The sequence below is a fragment of the Peromyscus californicus genome, unplaced genomic scaffold (genome assembly GCF_007827085.1).
Source record: "Peromyscus californicus insignis strain IS unplaced genomic scaffold, ASM782708v3 Scaffold_19__1_contigs__length_69161282, whole genome shotgun sequence".
Classification (NCBI taxonomy): domain Eukaryota; kingdom Metazoa; phylum Chordata; class Mammalia; order Rodentia; family Cricetidae; genus Peromyscus; species Peromyscus californicus.
In genome coordinates, this window is record NW_026294491.1 from 63,356,776 (window position 1) to 63,375,150 (window position 18,375).

Genomic DNA, 18,375 nt, shown 5'->3' on the forward strand with positions numbered 1-18,375 from the left:
ACCATTCCCTATCAAGGATTTGAAAGGGACACATAAGACAAGGAGGAGATGATGGACCAGCCTGACTCTATTTTAGGATTAAAGATCTTGTTACAAGATCAAAATAAGTTCATTCCTGTTTTCTGTAAAACTTGGATTTGGCCAGGTCTGGAATTTTCTGGAATTTGACATCTTCCACACCCTGATAAGGTATTTTGCCAAGTAATTTTGAGATGTTCAGCCAAGTTCCTGCATAATCAAAATTCCTCTGGAAACCCCCAAAACCTTGACGACACCCTAGTCTTGCAGTTTTTTTGGGTTATATAAGCCCCACTTTTCCCCATGTTCAATGCTATTTTCTCAAACTCCACTTTCTGTCTGACAGAAAACAAAGCTGCTTAATTTGACCAAAGAGTTTGTGTGATGGTCTTTACTTTTGTTCAGCTGTGTGAGTTGTGCTTGGAGGCAGAGGGAGCTCTGAGGACAGGGTCTGACTCTGTCACCACCCGGCCGGACGGCCGAGGCAAAGCCCCAGGGATAACAAAGGCTTGGGAAGAGTCAGAAGAGGAGTGATGGCAGTCTCTCATATATATATACATACATACATATACATATACATATACATATACATATACATATATATGTATATATGTATGTATATACATATATATGTATATGAGTACTTTATTTGCATATATGCCTGCATGACAGAAGAAGACATCAGATCTCATTATCGATGGTTGTGAGCCACCATGTGGTTGCCAGGAATTGAACTCAGGACCTCTGTAAGATCAGGAAGTGCTCTTAGCTGCTGAGCCATCTCTCGAGCCCTGATGGCAGTCTCTTTGTGATAGGGAGGCTGAGAAGGAGGACTTGAGACCACACTGCAGTATTGCTCTAGTTTGCTTTCTGTTACTGTGATAAACACCTGACCAAAAGCGATCTGGGGAAGAAGAAATGTATTTGGCTTACATTTTCCTGTTACAATCCATCCCTGAGGGAAGTCAGGGAAGGAGCTCAAGGCAGGAACCTAGGGGCAGGAACTGAAGCAGAGGCCATGGAGGAGGGCTGCTTACTGACTTGTTCCCCTGGATTTCTTGTATATCCTAGGAGACCACCTACCCAGGGGTGGTACCACCCTCAGTGAGCTGTGTCCTTCCCACACCAACCATTAACCAAGATGATGCCCCACAGAACTGTCTACAGGCCAATCTTAAGGAGACATCTTCTCAGCTAAGCTTCCTCTTCCCAGATGACCCTAGCTCATGCCAAGCTGACAAAGAACCAACACAGGTATGTAGCCTCTGATGAGGAGAAGTCTGGTGGCCAGTCTGGGGGAAACTAGGTCTAAAGGAGTTGGGGACTAGCAGAACTCCAAAGAGAGAGCATGGGGATAGCTTGGTGCCCCCAGATCTGAAAAGTTCTGAAGCTTTTGTTGAGTTAATGAAAGGGGAGAATTCAAAGAAGGCAGAAGCTTCTGTGGACAGAGGAGAAGCAGCGGTGTGCCGCAGATGAGCTACTGTGGTAACAGAAGACTCTGACACAAGTTGGCATCTCACTCCAGTCACAGTGTCAGTCATTGAGGAGGCTCTGTCTTAGTCAGGGTTTATTGCTGCAAAGAACACGATGGCCACGGCAACTCTTCTAAAGGACATTTGATTAAGGTGGTGGCCCACAGTTCAGAGGTTCAGTCCATTGTCATCATGGTGTTGAGCATGGCAGCATGCAGGCACATATAGTGCTGGAGCTGAGAGTCCTACATCTTGAGGCAACAGGAAGTGGTCTGACACACTGGGTGGTATCCTGATCATAGGAAACCTCAAAGCCCGCCCCCACAGTGACACACTTCCTCCAACAAGGCCACACCCACTTCAACAAAGCCACACCTCCTAATAGTGCCACTCCCTATGAGATTATGGGGGTCAATTACATTCAAACTCTGCTCCACACAGCATCCAAGTTCCTTCCCACAAGTGTGCCTGTCACCTTCAGAACTCCGGAGTCTCTGTGAGACCCTCTCCATCTGGACAGCAAATGAGAAGAGAGAGGAACATGCAGGGTTGTACCAGAAGTTCTATGGGCCAGGCCTGGAGCTGGCAAACTTCATTTCTTGTAGAACACAGTGTGTGGCCAGCTCTGGCTACACAAGAAGGAGATGCAGGCTAGCTGATTTCTTAGGAGGAAACTAAACAAATCTATCCTCTCTTTTGGGACTTGTTTTAAAATAGTAGCTCTTAAGGAAGCCTCCTCAGGGTCCAGACAGTGAGTCTGTCTTCTTTTCTGGTGGCCCTGCACATGTGTTTGGGACAAGGTCTTACACACAATGCTACACAACACATGTGCTTAACCAGTGCCACTGTTTTAAGTGGTAGAATTCAGGACCATGTTTTGCTTTTTAGAGTGATTTTTAAAGTACTTTTACACAGTTATTAAGTATGATCTTTATAGGCTTTATAAAATATATAATATGTTCTATGTACACAGATATATAAATTTATGTATATCATCTATCTATTCCCTCTTAAAACTGTGTCCCACTTAAGCATGGCAGGCGACCTGGATCACCGACTGTGGTTGCAGATCTGGTATTCTGACTACCTCAGAAGTATTTACCAAGCTGAGTATGGTGGCCCATGCTGGTAATGCCAGCACTCCGGAGGCAGAAGAGGGGGCATCTGTGTGAGTTTTAGGACAGCCTGGGCTATGTTAAGAGACTGTCTTAACAAACACAAAACTAAACCAAAGAGAAGTGTTTGCCATAACTATTGATAACACCCATGTGTGTCCTGTGTGTTGGCTACTTCACAAGTGCGGTTATAACTTGAGTTATAATTTATACACATGGGTTTTTAAATTTTAATTTTTCTAAGTTGCTGTTTCAAAATCTTCCCTTAAAGGTCTTCTAGTCTCATTTTTCAGCATCCAATTTAAGGATGCTTTTTGCTTGCTATTTGAATTCAGAATCAAATGATAATTTCAGGGTGGACGGTCCAAAAACTTTAAAAATACTTTAGGAAGGTTTGTGGATTAAACTAGGTCAGGATGGCCTTGGCTCAGGAGTATCTCTTGCCACTATGAGGGTTGTGACCCAGCACCGACTGGGCGTCCTGGGGAATCAGCGCCACCGTGCGGGCGGTCCACTCGGGCTGGCACCGACTGGGCGTCCTTGGGAATCAGCGCCATCGTGCGGGCGGTCCACTCGGGCTGACAGTGACAGGGCGTCGTGGGGAAACAGCGCCACCGTGTGGTGGTTCTCTGGGACTGCCGGTGAGAACTGGCCCTTGAAGACATCTATCTGCTTTACCTTCAGTAAAGCTGGCATTCTTTGCTAACTCTCTCATGAAGGCATTATTCCTCCATCAGGACAGAAAGAGCCTTTAGGCGGCAGACCTCTGTGCGCAGAGCATCTGTGCCTTCTGGGTATGCCACCACCAGCCACCTCCACATGTCCGGCAGTGTCTCCACATGTCTCTGAACTCTGTCTCCTCACAGAGACTTCATCATCACCATGATCAAGGACACCGTTAGCCGTGAGTGGACTACTAGTTCTTCAGTCTTTGTCTCCTTCCTGGAACTTGGAAGAAGAGCTGAAATTACCAGCCCTCTTAGCCCGAGGCTGGTTCCCCTGGTGACCAGCCCCCATCTTGATGCTACCTCAGAGCCTGCCAAGGGGCTCCTACCACTTAGAAGTTTAAGAGTTCCTGTCAGCTGTTCCCCAGTCAAAAAACTACAAATATTGTAGGAGAGCAGAGGCAGGAATCCAGAGTGAAAAATCCCAAATGCTGCACAAAGTACTATCCTGGGAACCCCTATGCAGTTGGGGGTTCTGACTCAAGAACTGATATAGAGACCTGATATCATAGAGTCACAAAAGCACCTCATAAGAAAGGTAGAGACAGACAGACACATGCACATGTACATGCATGCACATGCATGCGCGCACGCACGCGCGTGTGCACACACACACACACCCACACACACACGGGGGGGGAGAATGAATTCAGGGGCAAAAGTGAGGAGCAGAGGAAGGAAGGAAAAAGGAGAGAGAGAGAGAGAGAGAGAGAGAGAGAGAGAGAGAGAGAGAGAAGAAGCAGGCAGACGGGGCAAAGAAACACGTGAACCTGGCTGAGTTCCAACTTTGCGTAGTAATTTGTCTGTCTTCTCAAAGTGTAATAAGCAAGTCCGAAGAATGAAAGAATGCCCAGAGTGATACCAGCTTCAAAAGCACACTGTGGGCAAGAGCATTGGTGTCGCTCTTCTGTGACTTTCGTGTCATGATGGGAGATACAGCGAATCAGCTGTTGAGACTCTGACGCTGCTGATTGGGGGTGGGGTTCTCGGTGAGAGGAAGAAGGGTGTTAAGCAACTGCGTGTGTGGTTCAGATTTTCTTTTTTATGAATTAATTATTATCCAGGGGGCCACACTTGACCCAGTATGCTCGAAGAGAGATCAGATAACAACTTTGCGGCATCGATTCTCTCTGTCCACCTTCCGGGGATTCCAGGGATTGAACCCAAGCTCTCAGGCTTGGGCAACAAGAGCCTTCAGCTGCTGAGCCGCCTCGATGGCCCTCGTCCTGGTTCGCTATTGAAAATATCTGTACAAACAAACCATTAGTCAATGGCTGGATGCAGTCCTGCAATCCCAGCACTAGGGATGTGGAGGCAGGAGGATCAGGAGATCACAGTTATTCTACGCTATAAAGCAAGTTCGAGGCTATATAAGACCTCCATCTTGAAAAAAAAAGAATTGATAAGAGTTTTTACTTCCACCCACTAAAAAAGCCTGGAGTCAGTGACTAACCCGGTAACGAGGCCCCCTAGCACCCAGGGTGTGGTGGTCACAGCTCCATTTCTGTTGCCGTGATAAAATACCCTGACAAGAGCAGCTTTAGGGTAGAAAGGGTTTATTCAGCTTACAATTCCAGGCTACAGTTCACTGTTGCAGGGAAGTCAAGGTAAGGACTTAGAACAGCCAGTCACATCCAGGGTCAAATGTAGAGAGAAGATAAATAAGTACAGGCTTCTTGTGTTCAGCTACCTCTCTTTACTCATGTAATCCTGGATCCCCTACCTAGGGAATGGTGCCACCCACGGTGGGCTGGGTCTTACTACATCAGTTAACACAGTGAAGACAATCATTCCTCCTCCACAGGCATGCCCACAAACCAGCCTGATCTAGACAACTCCCAACCCCCATGAGACTGTGTTCTCGGGTGATCCTTGGCTGTATCGAGTTGATGATTAAATATACCTCAGAGGTCTTGAAATACTGATCCTTTTTTTCTTTGGGGTCAGGTCCTCCCTGGGTATCTCAGGCTGGCCTTGAACTTGGCAATCTTCCTGCCTTGGCTTTCCAACTGTTGGGATTACAGGCCTCTGCTATGACATGTGATAGTGTTAATTGTCAACTTGATAGACTTTAGAACTGTCTGGGGGCGGGCCTTGGAGTCTCGTTGTGGGGGATCATCCTAATTACATTTAACTGTGGGCAGGACCATTCCTGGGGCTTGGGGTCCTGGACTGAAAAAAACAAAAAACAACAAAACAAACAGACAAAATCAGGGAAAGGGAGCTGAGCACTGGAAGGCATGGATTTGTCTGTCTCTGCTCCTTGACTCCGGTGTGATGTAACAACTCTCAAGGCCCAACTGCCAGGGCTTCCCACCATGATGCACCACTGTCTGGAACTGTGAACCAAGTAAATCTTCTCTCCTTTTAGCTATTTTTGTCTGAGTATTTTATCACAGCCACGGGGAAAAGACACTAAGACACCGCCCTGGCATTAAAATATCAATTTTCACTAAAAATAGAAACAACATTCCCCAAAATGGACTGGCCCAAGTCTAGCAACAAGTGAACAAGCCAAGCCTGAGACACATTGTCACGCTAGATGGTAAGGAAGTTGGTGGGCTTACATCAGCTGGAAGGGAAGGACGCAGGAACTAACCAGGGCCAAGGCGGAGGGATTCCCATGGCAACAAAAGCAACAGCTACATGTTGCTACAATGTCAGGAGTGGTGGTGCACGCCTTTAATCCCAGCACTTCAGAGACAGGCAGGCGGATCTCCGTGAGTGTGAGGCCAGCCTGGTCTATAACAATGAACCCAAATGTATCAAATCTATTTAAATTGTTCATTTATACCCATGGGAAAAATTAAAAGATATCAACGGCAGCTAGAGCTCCAATAGAAGAGAACGCCTGTGGAGAATTCCCCAAACCAGCTCTGCAGGGCCTTCACAGTTCCGGCAACACAAGGAAGTGTTGGGGTGGGCGTGGGGGGGGGGGGGAGCAACACTGGGGGTGCGAGTCAGCAGGCCACACTGTAGGGAACCCTGCAGGATAAGCCATCTGGTTTCCTTAGCAGATAAAGCGCAAGGGGGGGGGGGGAGTAGAGGGAACTAGAAACGGAAACAGGCGCAGAGATACTGCGCTGACCAGTGTGTAACCCTATTTTCCTAAACCTATAAAATGCATATGGCATTGTGGGGGGGGGGGATGTCTCTGTCGCCGCGAATGAGGCCCTGAACACGGTCTCCAGAGCCGACACAGACTGCCAGGTGTGAACATGCGCGTTTTTCTTTTGTTTCATAAGAAGATACTTGGTAAGGGGTGGATAGGTCTTGATTGTGAAATTCATAAAATAACTGGCTTTTAAAGGGCTAACAGGCTAAAAATATTTTCTGACCTCATACTCTTAGGTCAGAATGGATACATCATTACACATGTTGTCATCCATTGTAGATAAAATTATGTAATGTAACTCTTTAGTTATTAAAGTTAGACACAGTCATTGGGGGAAAAGACCAAGGTTCGGCAGTGTACATTTATAATCCCAGCTCTGGGCAGGGGGGGGGGGGATGGGTGGGTGAATCGCTGGGGCTCACTGACCAGACAGTGTAGCCCAATTGGTGAATTTCATGCTGGAGAGAGTCTCTTCTTCAAGGAAAGACACCTTTGGTCTACACACACACACACACACACACACACACACACACACACACACACACACACGACCCATGAAGGGCTCCTATCCGTGATTCAGGGCCACTCCATAAATTAGACCCACTCTGGACTGTTTGTCCTGTTGTGGAATACCGTCTTTTAGATACCGTCTTCTACTCCCCAGGAGTTCCCATCTCCAGATGCACTTCCCATCACATGGCCCATCACGGGAGGAATGAGCAGCCACAACCATGAGAACAGACAGAGAACTATGCCAGAACTGAAGCCAGGTAACACAGCTGCAGGCTCCCAGCTTCTTTCCTCAGGACCTCTGGCATGGCTCTGTTTCCAGACTGGAATGCCTTCAGATCTCCATCCCTGACTCACTAGACACTTTTGTGCCTTGGCTCACACAGGACTCTGTGCCTGGACCATCCTTCATGGACACTCTACCTGTGGAATCCCTATTCTCTAGAACTCCAGGAAATGCCACATCTGTCCCACTAGGTGGTCAAAGTTCAAGACTGGGCTGTGTAGACACGTGTGCACTGGAGACACTCAGCTCTGCAGAGGAGGAAGTTCAGGGGCAACCAAAGTGGCTCCCCTCTGTTGTAGAGAATTATTCTCTGAGCAAAACAGCTGCCATCTTCATCAGATAAGTAAGCTTTGCCTGCTTGTGGAGTCCATCACGACTGGGCTTGTGGATTGTTGACATATCTTCATAGAAGGAGGGGGTGGAGAGGGTCACTGGAGGCCGCTTGAGCATCCAGCCACTCCTCCAAGCCACCTGTATGCAATTCTGCCCTGAGTGCATGAGGCCTTGGAGTCTTGGGGAGGGAGTATGGTGTACAGCTCGAGGAAAGTTAACTGGGGAGGGGTTCCACCCATATGACCACAGGGAAGACATCCCTCATACTATATGAAGACTTCCTAGTGCAGCTGATTCAAGGCCACTCACGCTCCCACCTATAACCCTCCCCGTCACTCATGCTCTGTAAGTAAGCCTAAAGACTCACTAGCTGGGGGCTGAAGAGATGGTTCAGTGGTTAAGAGCACTTGCTATTCTTCTAGAGGACCCAGGTTCAGTTCCCACCACCCATATAAGAGGCTCACAAGCTCTCAGAACACCAGCTCCTTCCATGACCTTGGAGGGCACCTACATGCACACGGGGCACATACAGAAAGACAAAACATCCATATACATAAATAAAAATAAATCAAGAGTAAATAAACTCATTGACTTTGGTCTTAGTTACTTTTCTATTGCTATGATAAGACACCATGAGCAAGACAACTTAAAGAAAAAAAAGTTTACTTGGGGCTTACAGTTTCAGAGGGCTAGAGTCCATGACTGTCATGTTGAGGAGCATGGAAGCAGGTAGGCATGGAGCTTGAACAGTAACTGAGAGCTCACATCTTGAGACACCACCATGAGGCAGAAAGAATTCACTGTCGACCAGTACCTGAATAGGAGAGTGAGGATTAAGAAGGAAGAGATAAGAGACAGATGATAGAATCGAGAAGGCTCTCAGTGAATACTGCAGCAGCCCCTAATTTATTTCTCAAAGTCTTTTTATACCCAAAGCAAGGGACTCAAAAGACTTCCTTACCACGGTTCAAGGAACAAACAAGCATAAACACCTGCTTAATTCTCCAAACATCTGGTAACCATGCCTTTGGCCAATCATCCTGTAATTCAGCCTTGAGGAGCAAAGACAAGCTTGAACTCTCTGACCTTGAGTCAGGCTGGAATCAAGTCACAAGCTGGAGTCAGTGTGGGCTCCCACGCTGCGGACGGTATGGGTTTTTGGAACCTCAAAGTGACACCTCTGCCAACGAGGCCACACCTCCTAATCCTTCCCAAACAGTTCCACCAGCTGGAGACTAAGTAATCAAATGTTGATTATTATGAGCTTATTAGGATATGGTAGTTGGAATAAGAATGGCTCCATGGGCTCATATGTTTAGATGCGTATTTGAAAAGCATTATTTGAAAGGATTAGAAGGATTCTAGGCTCTCAGCTGTTGCTCCCACACCTACCTGCAGGCTGCATGCTGCCATGATGATAATGGGTTAAACTTCTGAAACTGTAAGCAAGCCCCCATTTAAATGTTTTGTCTTATAAGAGTTGCCTGGTCATGGTGTCTCTTTATAGCAATGGAGCACTGACTAAAACAGGGGGCTAGTCTCATGCACACCACCACAGTTCCCCAGGGTAAATCTTGATGGAATCCTATTTTGGTTTGTCCTTGAGACCTTATGAGGAGGGGATAGATGCTGTTTACGTTTCTCTAGGGAAGGGATTCTTGAAACACACTCAGAGATTACCCATTTCCCCATCCCCGGCTGATTAGGGTAAAAGACATCTGGACCCTTGATTGCAGGAAGCCACTTTTAGCCCCTGATAAATTTGCTTATCACCAAATGTCCCATCCTACAGATGCATGAAATGAGGCACGGAGAGGTTACAGGCCTGATCATACGCACAGCAAACAGGAAGTCTGGCTCTGGTCTACGTCCTTAGCTGCTGCCTCACCCGATAGGGTTGTGATCAGGAACTGGCGGCCTGCTAACCTAAGAAGCAGCTGTCCTCCATTCAGGGAGAGGCTGGGACCCGTGGAGATGGCAGACACCCTGGCTACAGTGTGAGAATAATAACCCCTGAGGAGGTTCTGCAAGGAGATGAAACCATCTAAAAACCTGACTGGTGACAGCCTTGCAGGGCCCCCTGGCAGGAGGGCAGCTGACCTTCAGCCAGCACTGTGGAGGCTTCCTTTCCTTCCTTCCGCATGCCCTCCTTGAATCATAGCGCCTACCCTAGTCCCGAGTGTTGCTCAATCCAGGAGCGCAGTTCCTGTGGGCTGCGCCTGACTGGCTTGGTCCTCTCTTTTCTGCACTTCAAGGGGAAGACGAGATCTTGGACAAGGGACTCCCACATCTGTCCCCTCCGGCTGGCTGAGAAGGGTGCCATGGGGCCTCTCCACCTGTCTCTCCTGCTGCTGATCACAGGTGGGACCCACCCTCTACAATGCTTTCTTTTCCTCACCTTCCTTGAGCAAATGGCTGGGCGGGGGTGCGGATGTTATGGAGGGGACTGCGGAGGAGGCTGGAGTCCCGGCATGCTCAGTGTCCTGCTTAGCGCTGCTTTTCTCCCCACTGGCCCATGTTCTTCACACCATCCTCCCTAGGATTAACCCCCACGTGTGGGGAGGGTTAAGGGGCTGCTGGACTTGGTCACTGAAGGAGTCGTGAGGGTGGCACTGGCCGTCAGGTGGGGGACCCGTGGACGCACTTAAGCATAAGTGGGGTGGCGGAATGGGAAAGAAGGAAAAAAGAGGGGAGACTTGGGGCTTGCAGCCTCCTAAAGCCCAGCCCATATTTGACCTCAGCCCTCAGTGGGAGGTGGGGATGCTGAAGACTACCGCTGAGTACTCACATGTGACAGACTGCTCCTCCCACTGTGGGCTGGGTGCCTCCTGTTGCTGAAGAGTAATGGGCAAGCCCAGGTGAGAGAGGAGGCTGCCCTGTGCCTTGTCCCTGCAGCGTCTGGAAATGGAGAGAGCTGTAAGGTACCTTAGCCTGCCTGGAGGCAGAGGGATGGAGGGGCTGACATGTGGAGAGAACACACACAGGAGGTCTCTAGTTCCAAAAGGAGCAGGCCACCATCTTCTTTATCCCGCCTTTCACGTTTCCATCTCAGTAACAGCTGAAGACAAGACACAAGAGGCAGAAAGTTTGGGGGAACCCTTGTCCTCCTGCCCCGGCCACAACTTGGCGGGTGCTCCAATGCCACCAACCTTACCCCAAGAGGATCCCCAAAATAGCAGCCTCATGTCTCCCCCCAAAATAGCTTTGAGACAAGTCCTTCCTAAAAGAGGAACAGAGCCACAGAAATAGGGAAGCTGGGAGTTAAAGGTTAGGAAAGGCGAGCCATCCAGTGTGGATGACTGAAGGGAGGACGGAGAGTCAGGGGCGGGGAGGCGGCCATCCCAGACCCTCAGAGAGCCAGCCTGAGCTCCAAGAATCCGCCAACCTGCTCTCCTGAGATGAAGAAGGGAAAAGAGACAACCTGGTCCCATATGACAGGAGAGAAGGTGTCTAAACCAGAACCAGAGGGGCTTTAAGAACAAGACATGGCTTAGTCAGTACAGCGCTTGCCTTGCAAGCGTGAGGACCTGCATTTGGACCCACAGAACCATGAGAAAAGGCAGGTGTGGTGGCGTGTGCCTGTCTCCTAGGAATGGAGGCATGGGAGGCAGACACAGTCAGATCCCTAGAAGCACTCAGGAAGGCTTGGTCTATGTTGTGAAGTTCCGCGCTGTATTTCGGGTTATTGTTTTGTGGCTGTGGCAAACTATCTTACAAAAGCATCTCAGTGGAAGGAGGGCTTGTTGGGCTCGCAGTGCCGGGGTAGACAACCCATCCTGGAGGGGAGGGCATGGCGGCAGGAGCAGGGGGCAGCTGGCACATTGCATGCTTTGTCAGGAAGCTGGGAGGCGAGTGCAGCTGCTGGGCTCTCTCTCTCCTTTTGAGGTAGTCGGGGACTTTGGCTGCTCATATTCAGGGTGGGTCTTCTCACACCAGTGAACTGAATCCAGGTACATCAATATTCCCATGGGCTAACTTGATCTAAAAAGCCCCTTGCAGGCAAACTCAGAAGTTTGCCCTCCCGATGATTCTAGAGCCTGACAAGTTGACCATGAATGTTAACTATCTTGCACACTGGTAGGACACCCTGTTTCAAACAAAAGTGGAAGGTGCCTGAGGACCAGAGCTTATTCTAACGACCACGTGCACACTGTGCTCCCTGCATCCCTGGAGGTGACTCCAAAGGTGTCTGGGAAGCATCGTAAGAAAACCAGATCCCAGATCCCAGCTGTGCCACTCTCCCTGGAGATCCTAAGCTCTTTAAGGGCAGGATCCTGTTGGCATAGTCTGCTGCTCCTGGGGGACAGATGCTCAGTGAAAATTTGGTGTGGGGATGAAGTGACAAGTGGCAGTCTCCTCTGCAGAGTTATCCCAAGCCCTCAACACAACGGTGCTGCAGGGTGTGGCTGGCCAGTCCCTGCAGGTATCGTGTACTTACGACTCCTTGAAGCACTGGGGGAGACGCAAGGCCTGGTGTCGCCAGCTGGCTGAGGAGGGCCCGTGCCAACGTGTGGTGAGCACACACAGTGTGTGGCTGCTGGCCTTCCTGAGGAAACGGAATGGGAGTACAGTCATCACGGATGACACCCTGGCTGGAACTGTCACTGTCACTCTGCGAAACCTCCAAGCCGATGACGCGGGTCTCTACCAGTGTCAGAGCCTCCGAGGCCGAGAGGCTGATGTCCTCCAGAAGGTCCTGGTGGAGGTGCTGGCAGGTGAGTACAGTGGCGCTCGTTGCACCTTTGCTGGTCCTTGGACTGGGTCTCATTGTTGTATGACTTTCACTGGGAGGCATAAGCAAATGTCTGTCCCAGATTAGCCACTAGCCACAGATCCAAGAAAAGGTTCTACCCAAGTCCAGTTCAGTGAACTAATGAGTTTACCAGGGCTGCTTGTAGGTGCATGGGTAAGGGTTTGCTAACGGGCAACTCCAAAGTAGCTGCATCAGCGAAAAGGCCATCCCAGCATCCCTGGAGCTCCCTGCATCCCTGGAGCTCCCTGCATCCCTGGTGCTCCCTGCATCCCTGGAGCTCCCTGCATCCCTGGTGCTCCCTGCATCCCTGGTGCTCCCTGCATCCCTGGAGCTCCCTGCATCTCTGGAGCTCCCTGCATCCCTGGTGCTCCCTGCATCCCTGATACTCCCTGCATCTCTGGAGCTCCCTGCATCCTTGGATCTCCCTGCATCCCTGGTGCTCCCTGCATCCATGGAGCTCCCTGCATCCATGGTGCTCCTTGAACAACTTGTAGGCATCTGGTCCTCGCTTGAATTTCCTCTCCCCAACAACTGTAATGGCTTGGGGTGTGTGTATAAATCTTGTTAAGTTTCATGACATTCTTGAGCCTTGCAGTTTTCTTTACTTCCTGAGTTATAGGGCCCTCCCTGACAGGCAGTGGCCTAAAAGAACAGTGATCTCATGGCTTGTCTCTCACAGACCCTCTTGACGACCAAGATGCTGGAGATCTCTGGGTCCCTGAGGAATCAGAGAGTTTTGAGGGTGCCCAAGTGGAACACAGCACCTCCAGGTACAGTAATGGTCCCCCCTCAGACTTCTGGCTGTGACTGGGGATGAAGGTCCCAGGACCAATAGATCAGGCAAAGGCCCAGGTGTAGTCTTGTGTAAGTTCCCTCCCACCCACTAGTGCATCGATGTTACTGAGCTTAGATATTAAGAAACTAGAGCACTTTGTGACAATTTCCAAAAGCACCACTCCAAGATTCTGAAAGGGCAGCACCCATAGGCCCCTGTACTTCAGCAAGAGGTCTTAGTATTTTAGCTTAAAGCCAAGAGCCCTGGGTCTCTGTATCTTCAGAAGAACCAGAATCCATTCTGGATGCTTCATGTACTAATATAGAAATGATACAACCCCTGAGCATGTGTGCAGGTGCGTCCATCCCTATGTACTAATACAGAAATGATACAACCCCTGAGCACGTGTGCAGGTGTGTTCTACAGTCCTGAGCACATGTGCAGCTGCATACCCGTGCACCATACCATACTACAGGAAACAGCTCAGCAGGGAAATGGGACGTGTTTTTGTACACTCAGCAGATCCTAAAACTGACTGCAGATTCCTCTGAGCCCCATAAAGCCCCTTCCCAGAGTTAGTGTCACCCAACCGCCTAGGAATTCCTTGTTCTTCTCTATCCCCTCTCCAAGGGCAGGCTTCATCCAGTAGATCACCTCTAGTCTACTATCTTCCTTCTCTTTCCAAGGAGCCAATCACAAGAGACCTCCTTCCCACCCACATCCATTCTTCTCCTCCTGGCCTGTGTCCTCTTCAGCAAGCTTCTTACAGCCAGCATCCTCTGGGCTGTGGCCAGGGGCAAGCAGAAGCTGGGGTCACCTGTAGCCAGTGGGCTGGACTGCGGACACGATGGCGGGCACCAGCTTCAGATCCTGACTGGTGAGTGGGGCAAGCTGGTGGACATTAGGTGTGAACAGGACAGGGTTGGAAGGGACTGAGTCATATCTGTTGTAGGACCCAGAGATGCATGAGAGAACTCCAAGATGGAGGAGAAGCCCAGCTCAAGTCCACCCATGAGTCATCCAGCTTGCATACTCTCCCCTCTGCCACCAAGACTTCTGCTTCTTCTGGTTTGGCTTCAGAGGTCACTTCTGCCTAAAGCCCACCTCTTCAGGATGCAGGAATACTCATGCTAAAGCCCGTCGTCTCTTCTGGAAGCAGGAATACTCCTGTGTTTGTGTGCGTTGAGTGCAGAAGAGAGCTGGAAGGTCACCTGTCAGCTTCTGGGCTTTGGCCATTAAACACTCTCACACACAAACCCAGGACTATCCACTCTTTCTAGATGGTTCTGTGCCTATAATGGTCTTCTGTTTCTCAGTGCTGGGATTAAATTCATGGCCTTGTTCATGCTAGGCATGAGCTTACCACTGAGATAATTCCCAGGGTAGGATTATGCATCTGGATGAGAAAAAGGGAAAAGGGGTACCTTGCTTTGTAGGGAAGAGATACCTGCCCTTAGCCCCTACCCAGGGTCCTCTGAGAAATGCTTCCCAGGAGTAAGGGAAAGTGAAAGTTCTCTATAATAACTTCACACACACGGGCCAATGCTCTTCATTCTGTGTACTCTTTATTGTTGTGTTCTTTGTGTCATCCATCTTTATTCTCCTCTACATTTGTATTCTACATCTTTTTTCTACATCTTTATTCTACATCTCTACTCTACTACATCTCTGTTCTGAGACCCATTACAAATCCCCAAGCATAAAAACTACAAGGCAAACTTTCAGGGATGAGCATTCTGATAAGAGTCACACTTGGCAGAGACTTGGTCAGCTTAATTCGTGACTGACACCTGTAGGTTGTGAAAGTTCTGGCTATCTCTTAAAGGGATAGCTACAAGGGTTACAAGGGAAGGAACTGAACCAATGAGAGATCTAAGGAAGAGGCAAATAATGTGTGTGTTATTTTATGTGATTAATAATATCCGGGGGACTGGAGAGATGGTTCAGGGGTTAAGAGCACTGGCTATTCTTCCAGAGGTCCTGAGTTCAATTCCCAGCAACCACATGGTGACTCACAACCATCTTTAATGAGATCCAGTTCCCTCTTCTAGCCTGTCGGGATACATGCAGGCAGAACACTGTATAAATAATAAATAAATAAATCTTAAAAAAATAATATCTGGACGTGGTTAGTCAGTTAACAGCCTTTTTCTGTTAATTATCTGAATCTCAGGGCCTATACATAGTTAGTCTACTGAGCCTAAATTCTTGCATTAAAAACTGGTGTAGAAATAAATACCAAGTGTTAACTGTTATTTGAATCAGAGTTGGGAGGTGCCGGTGGAGGAAGCTTAGGGCAACATAGGTGCTATTGCTCTCTTGAAGGACTAAGATATACCAAGGCCAGACACCTGCACTATCATTTCTGGTTCACTATAATTCTTCTGAAGGGTTTTGATCCAATAAGGCCAGGCACCTGCAATTCTGCTCTGTGAAAGTTCCACGAGGTCACTTTGTCTGGCCAGTTTGCCTTCTCAGTGGCTAAGGATGGAGAGTAAGACCTCTAAGTGTCTACAGTCCACACAGAACAATAGACCTAGTTATGAAGCATACTTTAGTATGTTTCTGTTAATAAAAATTGTACAGTTAAATAAGAAACCATTTTCTTGACCATCCACAATTATGTGTGCCCATAAGATAAGATGTAATCAAGAGATTACATGTACACATTACGTGGAAATGCATGGTAAATGGGGAGACAGCATAGCTGTTCTTAGGGAAGAAATGCAGTTCTTAGGGAAGAAATGAAGTGGCACATGAGAGAAACACAGACAAGGAGCAACTGGTCATTCATAGTCAGTAACCTCACGGCCTTGCCAGGTGGGGCTTCCCATCAAAGAGTCATTCATTTGGTGGGTTGACATATGAACTATGGTGATATTTTATTTGTACTGAAATGTGATTTTAATTGAATGTTAATGAATAAAGTTGCCCAAGGGCCAGAGCTGTTAAAGCCACAGCGAAAGCTGGGCGGTGGTGGTACACGCCTTTAATCTCAACACTTGGTAGGCAGAGCTAGGTAGATCTCTGTGTGGTCAAGGATACAGCCAGCATTGGAGACACACACCTTTAATCTCAATACCAACCATAGAAGACCTGGAGGTCTGTACAGACAGGCAGTGACGAGGCAGTCATGTGGTTGGGTTTACAACCAATGAGAAGGCAGAACAGAAAGTCTATATAAAGACAGACAGGAAGTAGGTCTCTTTCGGAGAGGTCTCTTGGCTGAAGAGGCTAGCTGCAGCAGGCAGGTAAGGCTCTTAGCTCTGATCTCTTGGCTTTCTTCTTTGCATTGGTTCTGTGTTTCTTATTTAATGAGACGGTTGGTTACATCTACAATGAACACCAGTTATCACCTGCTGTATACTCTCACGGCCCCCGACATTACGTGAGGCCTGGTGCCCAAAGACACTGTCTGAATTTCACTTCTGTTGCTGTGGTGAAACACTGACCAAAAACAACGTAGGGGAGAAAGGGTTGGTTTTAGCTCATAACTCCAGAAGGGAAGTCGAGGCAGCAGGAACTTAAAACGGCTCGTCATAGCACATGTGCGGTCAAGAACAGGGAGGGAATGGAGCTGGCTGAGCTCGTGCTCCGCTCCCTCCCTGTTCTGTACCACTTACGCAGTCCAGGAGCCCCTCAGGGGGCTGGGTCTAGTCCACGGCGATCAACATGTAATCCAGACAACCCCTCAGACATGCCTGTGTGCCAACTTTATCTAGACAAACCTCTTTGAGACAGTATTGGGAGGGTCTAGATTATGTCAAGATGACAATTAAAACTAACTCTCGTGGGTACCATGTCTTCTGTCTCATAGGCTCCAATCAGGTCCATCTTTTCATCCTGATTTCCCTTCCCTAAGTTTGATCACCAAGTCCTTCTGTGGATAGCTGGCCATCTTCCTAGCCCTCCCCTTGTGGCATTCTCTCCATCAGCTCCTACAGTTGCCCGCTTCCCAGACCCAGGCTCCTTCCTCTCCACCCCCGCTCTGCCACTCAGGCCTGTCCAACCCCCTGACTCATCCTCTCATCTCCGAGAGCTGTGCTTCCGTCTGCAACTTCCCCTCTGAAGAAACGGCAAAGACTGAGCCACAGCATCTGAGCTGGGAAAGGATAGTCCACACCCCGGGATATACTGAGAGGAAATAGAGGCCCCGAGAAGGAGGGGCTCACTCACTGTCTCTAGCAGAGCCTGGAAATCCAAGTTTCCCTCCACATTCCCGGAACCTTTCCTCTAGCCCCACCCTGCCAGTGCATTTGTGAACAGGTGCATCCCAACATGTTCTGAGTCTGATTCAAGCCTCAGAGACACACACAGATTCTGCACTAGAGTTCTTGTTCTAGGGACAGGAGCTGGCGGGGGGCCGGCAAACACAGTAAAAGGGTTTTTGTCCAAAGTGTGGATGAAAATTTGTAAATAAAGCCAGTGTAGAGGAGATGGAATGTGTCATTTTGAGCGGGACGGTCAAAGGGGACGCCTGAAGGAAGTTAGGAAATGCGTGAGAACACCGTGAGCAGGAAGACTTTGAGGCGAAGGGAACAGTCAGGACCGTGTCCATCAGGGCCGCGTCCGTCAGGACCGCGTCCGTCATCAGGACCGCGTCCGTCAGGACCGCGTCCATCATCAGGACCGCGTCCGTCAGGACCGCATCTGTCAGGACCGTGTCCATCTCTTTAGCACTGTTTCGTTTCTGTTGCGGTGATAAAACATCTTGACCAAAAGCAGCACAGGGGGGAAAGGGCTTGTTTAGCTTATTGTTTCAAGTCACAGTCCGTCGATTTGGGGAAGTTGAGGCAAATTCAAGCAACTAGTCACATTCCATCTTCAGTTAAAAGCAGACAGAAACAAGTGCATCCCTTCTGCCTGCTTGCCCAGTTAGCTTTCCTCCCTTGTACAGTTCCCGGCCCAGTCCAGGAACAATGCTGTCTGAATTCAGGCTGAACCTTCCCACCTCTGTTAAGAGTCATGACAGTCCCCCCAGACATGCCATAGACAGACATGCCCACAGAATGCCCCAGATATGCCCACAGACAGACATGCCCACAGACAGACATGCCCACAGACATACCCACAGACATGCCACAGACAGACATGCCATAGACAGACATGCCCACAGAATGCCCCCAGACATGCCCACAGACAGACATGCCCACAGAATGCCCCAGACATGCCCACAGACAGACATGCCCACAGACAGACATGCCCACAGACATACCCACAGACATGCCACAGACAGACATGCCCACAGAATGCCCCCAGACATGTCCACAGAC

At 49.0% G+C, this 18,375-nt stretch overlaps 1 protein-coding gene across 2 annotated transcripts; it reads left to right on the forward strand.

Annotated features, from left to right (window-relative positions):
• Positions 1 to 9,473: 9,473 nt before the first annotated feature.
• Positions 9,474 to 17,537, forward strand: Trem2 (triggering receptor expressed on myeloid cells 2). Of its 2 annotated transcripts, XM_052745563.1 has the most exons (6): positions 9,474 to 9,571; positions 9,830 to 9,935; positions 11,939 to 12,289; positions 13,007 to 13,097; positions 13,789 to 13,979; positions 14,055 to 17,537. In XM_052745563.1, the coding sequence occupies exons 2-6, from the start codon at positions 9,896 to 9,898 to the stop codon at positions 14,069 to 14,071; spliced, it is 690 nt and encodes a 229-aa protein (XP_052601523.1). In that variant the 5' UTR covers positions 9,474 to 9,571; positions 9,830 to 9,895; the 3' UTR covers positions 14,072 to 17,537. The 2 variants fall into 2 exon arrangements, with proteins under 2 accessions (XP_052601523.1, XP_052601522.1); XM_052745562.1 differs by lacking the exon at positions 9,474 to 9,571 and having other exon boundaries at positions 9,750 to 9,935.
• The last annotated feature ends 838 nt before the right edge of the window (positions 17,538 to 18,375 follow it).

Coding starts and splice junctions, on each gene's coding strand:
- Trem2 (XM_052745563.1), top strand. CDS start 9,896: ATGGGGCCTCTCCACCTGTCTCTCCTGCTGCTGATCACAG. Junction 12,290..13,006: donor CCTGGTGGAGGTGCTGGCAG/GTGAGTACAGTG, acceptor TGTCTCTCACAG/ACCCTCTTGACGACCAAGAT. Junction 13,098..13,788: donor GTGGAACACAGCACCTCCAG/GTACAGTAATGG, acceptor TCTCTTTCCAAG/GAGCCAATCACAAGAGACCT.